Here is a 9,223-nt window from a genome sequence, read left to right on the forward strand (position 1 = left end):
TGTGTGTGTTTGTGTGTGTGTGTGTGTGTGTGTGTGTGTGTGTGTATGTGTTCATGCATGGTACAGACAAGCCAGGATTCACACCTTAGTGATAATCAGACCTTTTGGTGTTACTTTTCTATATAGGAAACAACAACTATCAATAAACAGAGTCTTATTGTTACAAACTGGAGATTTTGCCTATATTCTCCAGTTGCCTGGTGTCCATTTGTTGATCCTCTGGAGCTGACCCTTTGACCCTTGGTCTGGTTCTGTGTCTCTCTGACATGCTAAAAGCATGGTCTGATTTTGAGAGAAGTGTCTTATAGTTTGATGTTGTAACAAAGTGCCAATTTTAGGTCCATAACTCTGCAGGTCCTTACAATGAACTTCTTTAATGGCTTGAGACTGATGCCAGACCAGGTATGTCAGCTACACTATAGAGGAGGCAGGCTACTTGTATAACATTTAGTAAATATTACGTATGTGTTGTAAATAGTAGTTTAATTTACTAAAGTAAGGTTAGTTTTAATAGCTCCTTATGACAATGAATAATTTCCCACCATGCCAGTAATCAAGTTAATCTAAACCCAGTTAATCTAACGTTGATACACGGCTCGTTATGGAAAACAGTGATTACAGCCTAAACTATCACGATACTAAGTAACTAGTGACCAAACTTTTATTTTCACTGCAGATTATAAACCCTCGAACATAGAAAATAACTAATTGAAATCAATTGAGAAATATGAATGTTATAGAGCTTTTTATTCACAAAAACTGAAGCTCCTCTATTTACGAGTAACCGTAAGTAGGCATAACCTTAAGTGGGCGTAACTGCAAGTATTGCAACCTGCAGACGGATACTCTTGGTTCATACCTGTTCATATCTGTAACTCTGTAATATTTAAAGCTGGAGTAGCTAATCTGTTTCAGAAACACTTTTTATTATATTTCTTTAGATTTTAGATTTTCTAAATATCCCGATAGCAATGAATAAAATAAATGCTCTGACAATAAACAGAAAAAAATTCGTCCTCTGTGTCAGTCACAGGGCTGTAAAAACTCTACCTACCTGTCTGTCAACTCCACTAGCGTGCCTGCGCAGTGCACTCGTGCTTCCTGCTGCATGACCGAGCTGCTTCCGTGTCAGACAAGCGGCAGTCGCAGGTGAAGAAGAGGAAGAAAATGCACAGCAATGGCAGAGAAAGTTCAACCAGTTCCTCCGAAGGCTTTGATGTCAGCAGCAGCTTCACTTGTAAAAGGAAGGCGGAAGCAGTAAAAAGCTGCAACGAAAATAAACAATAACAAGAGTTAACACTGATGTCGCTTTACAACGATGGCAAGAACTGAGGAGACAGAAGAGCTGAAAAGGGATGGATGGTGGCTGTATTAAAGGTAATTACCTTGTTTGTTGTCTGTTGTTTTGGGAAGTGGCGGGGGGGCGTTACTAACGTAGGTAGCTGTTTAAGCATAGACCAATGTATGTTTTATGTATTAGCCAAAGCTAATGTTAGATAAACCTGGGTGTAAGCAACATCAGCTATGCTAGTAGACAGGGTAGCTAACTTTATATTTACACATCATGTTGCCTTGTATGTAATCTGCGCAGCCTATATGTTCGGTGATGTCTGCACTGCAGTTGTGAGCAGATGTGGTTTGATAGTATTTATCTTATGTCTGTCATGGCTACGAATGGGACTTTGTGTTTTGTGTTTTTTTAGTTTTGAGAAAGACTCCTCAACTTCCACGACTTTACAAGAGGGATTGATGAGACCACCACCCCTGCTCCAGAGTTACTCTCCCACCGGTGAGTGCAACTTCATGTGATAGAAATGTAGCTTAGCTCTTCAAATCCTCTTACAATCAGGTCGTTGGCGACCCGTTTAGAAATGTACAAAGTTTTTAAGAAGGTGTTATTAAGGTGTAATTGCTTAGACCACTGTGCTTGATATAAATGCTTCCTTCTGTCTTGTGTAGCTCTTTTGTTTTACATACATGGGGGTACTCCTGACAATATTGGTTCTAGCAGTCATATTTTAGCCTACTAGCTGAGACCATTTATCATACTGGAAAAATATTCTTGAATGTATTATTCATGTACCTATGCTGGTCAGACACTGTCCATAACTGCTGGACTCAATGTACTAACCTACCCTCTCAAATAAGTATTTTGTAAAACCATCTTCCCCCAAGTCAAAATAATCTGAGACTTGTATTTCTATGTAGCAATAGTCCTGTGTTGTTATACGTTCTATAAGACATTCAGATCTAATTATGTAAATGTCATTTTTGTAGAGATGATGGCTAATTGATATTCTTTCTAAAGGACAGCCACTGCCAAAGCAGAAGCAGACTGCCACATGCAGAGCCTGACCTGTCAGCCAACACTGACCTCTGCTTATAATCAACAGTAAATATATTGTGTATGGCAATGTTACAATGTGTATATATCATATATTGTCAATAGTATTTGAGTATATGTTTATGTCCATAAAAATCCAATAAACAAGTTACATACCACATTGGATTATTATTTTTTGTGAAGCATACAAATAGATATGTCATTGTTAATGCTGTAAGTGTAAGGAAAAGGCATGTATCATTTTAAAGATTTTATTCAAAAAGGCCAGAACAGATTGTGCACATAAATAAGAATGCTATATAATAAAATACAAATTTAAATATTTACACAAGTAATGTATAAAAAGAAAAGATATTACTTGGTATTGTTACATCCTCCTGGGAAAAAGGACAGCAAAATACTACATGTATTGAGTGACAATGCACAGATTATTGCCTGACAGTGCTATTGCAGTTTACACTCTACTAGGGATGACACCTTGGATCTGGGTACTGGTCACATATTTTTCCAGACACAGCAACTAGGGATAACAACCGTGACCCTGTCCTACTGCTCTGTATTGCTACAAAACAAACTGTCTTAAAGCTGCAGAGCTGAACTGCTGGTTCATCTCCCCTGGATCTGGATTATCAGCTACTGCCCACATGTCATTCCAGATGTGTCTGGCAAGGTGCTGGACCCCGTCGTGCAAAATACAGCACCAGTCAAAAGTTTGGACACACTTTCCCTAGCTTTTGACTGGTACTGTATATGATTCCATGTGTGGCAGCATGGTACCGCATGAGTGGCGATGTTGTGATGTCCTTTCCACATCTGTGGACATTTCTGGTTAATGCACCAGGTAGGATGACCTGTATCCGGAGGTCCTGGTTGAGGAGCATCTGCTGATGTCATTTGTAACATATCAACCATCAATCTTGGGTCACAGAGCTCAGACAGAGCTCCAGCAGGAGATGCCACTGTTCCAAGTCCAGTTCTCGAATTCTGGCCTGTGCAGCAACAGATAAAGACGATTAAATATTATAGAACAGAGCTTTATTGAATTTTGTAATGGTGGTGTTGGTCAGAAAAAAACAGAAATAATTTGCTACTATAGATACCTGCTCATCTACACCTGCTCTACCTCTCCCACGACCTCCTCTGCTTCACCCTTTCCTCTGAGGCAGAGCCTGGCCTCTGTGATATGAGGTGAAATCAGAGCTAGCAATACTCTCGTCCTTGAAGCGCTAACATGCAAAACGTAATATGTGTGTCTGATAAAAATGTCAGTGTAGCTAAGTAGGTGCTACAGTTCTTTCATAGACATGTCGTTGAAAATTCAAGGTAAAGGTTGAAAAGACACGTTAGCTGTAAAGCTAACTTAGTAGTGTAGCTAACTTTGTTGATGTTTCTAGCTTTGCCTGATATACAGCCTTATAGCAGGTGGCTACTAGCTAGCCAGCGATAAGTTGTTGCATCAAACTGTATTTCCAACAAAACATTAACATACGAGCTTGACAGCATTGAGTACGAGCAACAGTCATGTTGGTTGTTTATATTCATTGTGGTAATCTTATATGTTGTCTTACTTGTGAATGAGTCATTCTGTATTGGGATATCACAAGGACAATCATCGCCACACTCCCCTCTCTCTCTCGTCCCCTCGAGCAGTGTGGCCTTAGAGGCAAACCTGAAGACATGATCAATGAGTCTAGCTCTAATCTCATAAGAGACGGGGCTCGCCTTTACTCTTCTTGCCCATTCACCTCTTCCTCCTTGTCCTCATTCCAAGCCTCTCCATCCTCTTGCTCTCCTTGCAACGTTTGGATCTATTGTTCAAAACAGGTGCTGCTGTTTGACCTTTGGCCTATTTATAGGACTATTCCAAAGTGGTGATTGGTTTGTGATCAGTTAAACAATAAATGTTTGCTCATGTGACAAGTGGGTGTGTGACACTGGTGAATATGCGCAGAATTTTGATTTGTTGTGTTCAGAAAAGGCAAACAAGTTACTTCCTGTTAGATTTTATAGTAAGAGAAAAGAGTGTTAGCTCATGGTTTTGCAGATTTAGTTTGTGGTTTTGCTCTTTGAGTTAAATAGTGTGATATATAAAGATTTTATGTGTAAGAATTTTAAAACTGTAATACTGTGAAAGAGACATGTTAAAGGTCCACATAGTATAAAGGTCTCTAGCCATGAGTTGTTTGATTATAGATCAGGTCTAGCTTCTATATTAATACTGTGAAAGTATCAAAAGCCTCAGTCCACAGAGAAACTCACACAGCCTGTATTCAGAAACTGAGCCTTAAAACCAGCCGTCAGGACTTCTGGAACTTTGTGATGTCACAACAAGCAGTTACCGCTCTCAACCCAGCCCCAAGCCACGCCCCTCTCGACCCACCATCCAACCTTGCAGGATTTGGTTTCTCTGAGTGTTTACCTGAAATCTACTATATTTTAATTGGATCACTCAGCAAACAGTCATCCAATCAGAAAAGAGGCTCAGAGTCTCCTCTCTTTTGATTGGCTCACCGACCTGTTGTTACCAGAGCTCCAGAGAGAAGCCTGAGAGAGGAGACTAGAACTACATTGAGATGGTTTTGGTTCTTAAAACCACAAATGTATCTTATGGATCAACACTTCAAATAAAACACAGGAGAAGAGGAAAATATGGAGCTTTAAAGCATATTATGTGAAGCCTATGTTGTATTTATCTAAAGCTTGAATATCCCAAATAAACTTGTCTAACTCAGACAGCTGAAGTCTTACATCAGCAGTTTGGACTGCATTTGTGTTGTGAATGAAGATGATGAGTTGCATTATAGGAAATGTGGAATGTCCATGTTTTGGGGGTTTGATCCATACAAGGGACTAAAGGTCAGGATGTTTCAGCCTCAGCTGCTTCTCTTCATAGATGCTAACAGTAAAACTGGCCTCATCACTGCTGGTAGGTGAGTCATCCTCCAGTGACAGCACTCCCATCTGATCTCATGGTGACGATATTGTTCCACTGACAACGTGACAGAGCTGTTTCCAGCTGTTTTTATGCCTGTGAACATCACAGGTCTTTGTTCGGAGGAGAATTCATTAAGCTGTCTCTGTGCTGCTGGTACTACCCTGTCAATAACCATAGAGAAAACAGCTGCTGTTGCTAATATGTGTCTTGGCAGGCATGTTCTAAAATTAGGACTTCCATAGGAGGCAGTACTTATAGCAGTAAGACTGGCTATGGAAACACAAACAGGATTTTATAACCAGCATGACTATAAAACATGCATATCATCATTCATCTTTAAGGTTTTACCTTTAGTTTTTTTATCTGCTCCAGTTTGAGATAAATACAGTGACCTCCATCACCACCCAGCTCATGGCTGGCAACAGTGAGGGGAGGCCCCGCAGATATAGTAACCAATCTATTTACTCAAACACTAACTAAATGGTGTGAAGAGTAAGCAGAGAACTCAGTCATGTCAGAAGTGTGTGGATGAGAGAAAAGATGGTGTGATGCAAGCTGGATGGTGCAGCAAACCAAACACAGGAAGGAAGCTGAGGCTATGTCCACACTACTTCAGTATTTAAGTTTTAAAACTTTTTACTCCCGGTGTCCACACGACTCCAGAGTTTTCCAGTTCCTAAATTAAATCCTTGAGTCCCGCTGAACATTTTTGCCAAATTTGAAGAAGTTCTGTCAAGACGTTACTGAGAAATCATGTCCACGAGAATGGGACGTGAGGACAGACCTGAAGACAATATGTCTTAGACTGGCTCAGACTGTCGCCGGAGTGGAGGCATGAAAATGAGTTCAGTGAATGTATCCAGGCAGAACAGTGACAGAGCCGGACACTCATTGACTGACAACAGCCGAGTGATTAATAATGAATTATTCAGTCTGTGCAGTTCACAGCATCTCAATGGGACTGAAGTGCAAGAGTTTTTACCATTTGACCACTTTTCCCTTTGCGTCTAGTGTGACAGGGACTGATTTCTAGGAATCCTTGGCTGTGATTTACGATGTTTTTATCTGCTCAGCAGTATAATCAAATGAACCCAATACTTTGGAATAGGAGCTTTACAAGCAGTACTTCCTGGTTTCTAAGGTGCAGCCTGATGAATGTAACCGTCACTGCTCCAAAGACTTCATCTCCAGAGACCAGTGTGTGTCTGACGAGCCCTGGACCTCTCCAGGGAAGAGTTAGAGCCAGACAACCTGACTGGCGCACGTAGGCAAAGTTGCCACCTTCTATGTGAAGAATTAAAATAGATATTTTCTTTAAACGTGCAGGCTTATGTTCATGAATTATACAGGATAGATTGATACGGTTATTTATGTAGAGGTTTGAAATTATGCATAGTCATATTAATAATCTAGGCAAATAATCATATTATTAGCGACAGCGGTTAGGACTACGCCTTTATGGCATGTGCTCCACCAGGTGGGCCAATGTCATACTGCTGTATTTACCAGTAGAGGGCAACCAGTGACGCTGGCGTATCCTCTCACAGCTTACATAGCCGGTCAGTCTACTGCTCATGGACACACTCCCTTCCACCTGTTGGCTCTAACTGGTTTGTTTTAACTTGACATTACGTTTGTTCACAGCACTTTGGATTTTAAATGATATGTATGAAAAAAAACAGGACAAATTGCAGCATTTTATTTTGAAATACAGGATGATCCAATAGTATGTTCCTGCAGTACCAGAGGCTGCAGTTTCAGGACCATATTTCTAGGACCATACTTTTTCACACCAGTGCCACCTAGCGAATAGGAGTACTGCAGTTTCAAGACTGTATTATAATGTAGTTTTAAAGGTTTAAAACACTACTTTCTGTCTTGTGGTCGCTAACAGTTGCATGTTGGGAAGTGTAATTAGCATAATTAGGTAATTATCAAATAAAATAAAGCTGGAATCATATGCTATGGCCTTTGCAGTCACTGGATCTCGACCAGATATTTGAAAGGTTGGAGAGAGGCAAGACACAAGTACGACTCTGGGGACAGACTCAAGATCATATACTGTATATATATTTTATTCCATAATAATCAATATAGAGAACACAAATAACATGTTATTGACATTTGACTTCTCCTGCAGTGTCAGGACCACGGTTGTGTATTATTGATAATGATTTATAATTGTATTATTATAAATATGATAAATGGCTAATAATAATAAAGTAATTAGTTCACTACTCTTAATATATCTATAACAGCTGTCATACTCACACTCTCATGGTCGTCCATCTGCTTATTGAAGTGCTGTCCTGTCGTCCTCTTCGAGTTCTACAAATGTGGTCCTCTGAAAGTTTCCAAAACTGCAGCAGGGGTTTTCTGCAAGTCATTAAAAATAAAATGAAGGAAAATAGGGTCTTACAATGTCTTACATTTACTGTAAAGTTGTTGTGGGTATTTACAGATAGTGTGTTTAAGACTGGTAGAAAAAATGTCAATAAGCCAATAAGAATCATTTTGTAAATCTGTTTTATTATGGTGTTGTGATTTCATGTCACTTGTTCCACGCTGTTGTTGCTTTGTTGACAGACACAAATTTATTTGTAAGATGTGGTTATGTCGACATGCTAGGGGCCACTAACCTAATAGTTTGGTCAGCAGGTGGATATTGTTCCAATATCAACTTCACAGTAGCGTCTAGTAAGTCTTAGTACTGAGCAAGTCTAATGTAGATGTTGACGTTTGTGGCCGTTTGTTAAGTCTGTTCATCAGCCTAGGTTTGGAATTGGGAAAGTGCCGAAAATGCCTGGAGGAAAAAAGCTGTGGAACCCACATGCAATCCAACAAGCACAGGCGGTATGATGCGTGTCAGATGATCAGTATGTGAATGCCTGCATTTAGCACTTCAGCTTCTAACTGACTAGTGACTCAACAGACATTATCAAGCAAAATAGTGGCAAGTGAAACACGGAGATCTGAGGTTTGTGGATGCTTCACACTGTGAGCAGGCACCATTTTGCCACAATGCTCCCCAATTCAGACATTGCAAAGTCGTTTAACTGTGGTGAGGATAAAGCTATCCTCATGTGTCACATGGGCAGCCACATATCAACTTTTTCATAGTTTGTGTTTGGTGTCAATACCAGTCACTTGCAAGTATGTGTCAGTCAGTGTCAGTCTAGGTTCTAGGCTGTTCGCCCAGTCATTTAAGTGAGAAAAGTAAAAGTCATAGTGCATAGTGATAACAAAATACTACAAAATACTAAAAACATGTAATTTCCCCATGTCATCTAAAAATTCATATGAAATTCTGGATTTAGAAAATGTTTAGCAATGATATAGCAGTGACGGGAAGTAACAGTTATTTCTACCAACATGCAAAATTGATGGTGTGGTTCTTTAATATTGCTGCTGTAGGTGTTAAGATCTTTTATTGCTGTGTTTCTATTTGTGTCTACTATGTGCTGTTGAACTTCCATGACGAGCCTGGACTAAATTTCATACTCTTCCTCTATTTTAAAACAGTGTTTACAGGAGAACAAAAACAAAAGTCTGAGTGAAAGAAATCATTTCCACATTGCCTTCCTTTTCATTTATTGAGATCTTACAAAGCATTGATTTTGAACTATTTAATGGTGCAGGATCCCTGAGACTGTGCTTGTACCACCAGGTGGCAGCATGACACTGCCCTCAGTAACACAATGCAACACAAGAAGATTAAGACACACGGCGACAACAGCAACAGCCTGAGTGTGAATTCAGTGTCACATCTGTCATCATGCCACGGTGCTACTGCTGCTGGTTCTCAGGACGTTAACGCCCTCTATGCTGCAGGATTATCCCGTAGTGTTGTGTGCAGTAATAAATGGCTGTGTCTGTACCACAATCTGTCAGAGACTTGCAGGTATGCAGGTAGATAATGCTTTTATGGGGGCGTGGGCGGGGGC

General features: G+C 40.1%; 1 protein-coding gene across 1 annotated transcript in view; it reads left to right on the plus strand.

Moving 5' to 3' along the window:
* LOC111645619 (gamma-aminobutyric acid type B receptor subunit 1-like) overlaps positions 1-1,371 on the plus strand; it is a 57,713-nt gene extending 56,342 nt beyond the window's left edge. Inside the window, exon 7 of the mRNA XM_023394875.2 lies at positions 1,075-1,371. Coding sequence (XP_023250643.1) covers positions 1,075-1,112 — 38 coding nt within the window. The 3' untranslated portion in view covers positions 1,113-1,371. The remainder of the gene's footprint in view (positions 1-1,074) is intronic.
* Positions 1,372-9,223: the final 7,852 nt, after the last annotated feature.

This window comes from Seriola lalandi, unplaced genomic scaffold (genome assembly GCF_002814215.2).
Source record: "Seriola lalandi dorsalis isolate HSWRI2012SDOR001 ecotype SW California unplaced genomic scaffold, Sedor1 jcf7180002054954, whole genome shotgun sequence".
Classification (NCBI taxonomy): domain Eukaryota; kingdom Metazoa; phylum Chordata; class Actinopteri; order Carangiformes; family Carangidae; genus Seriola; species Seriola lalandi.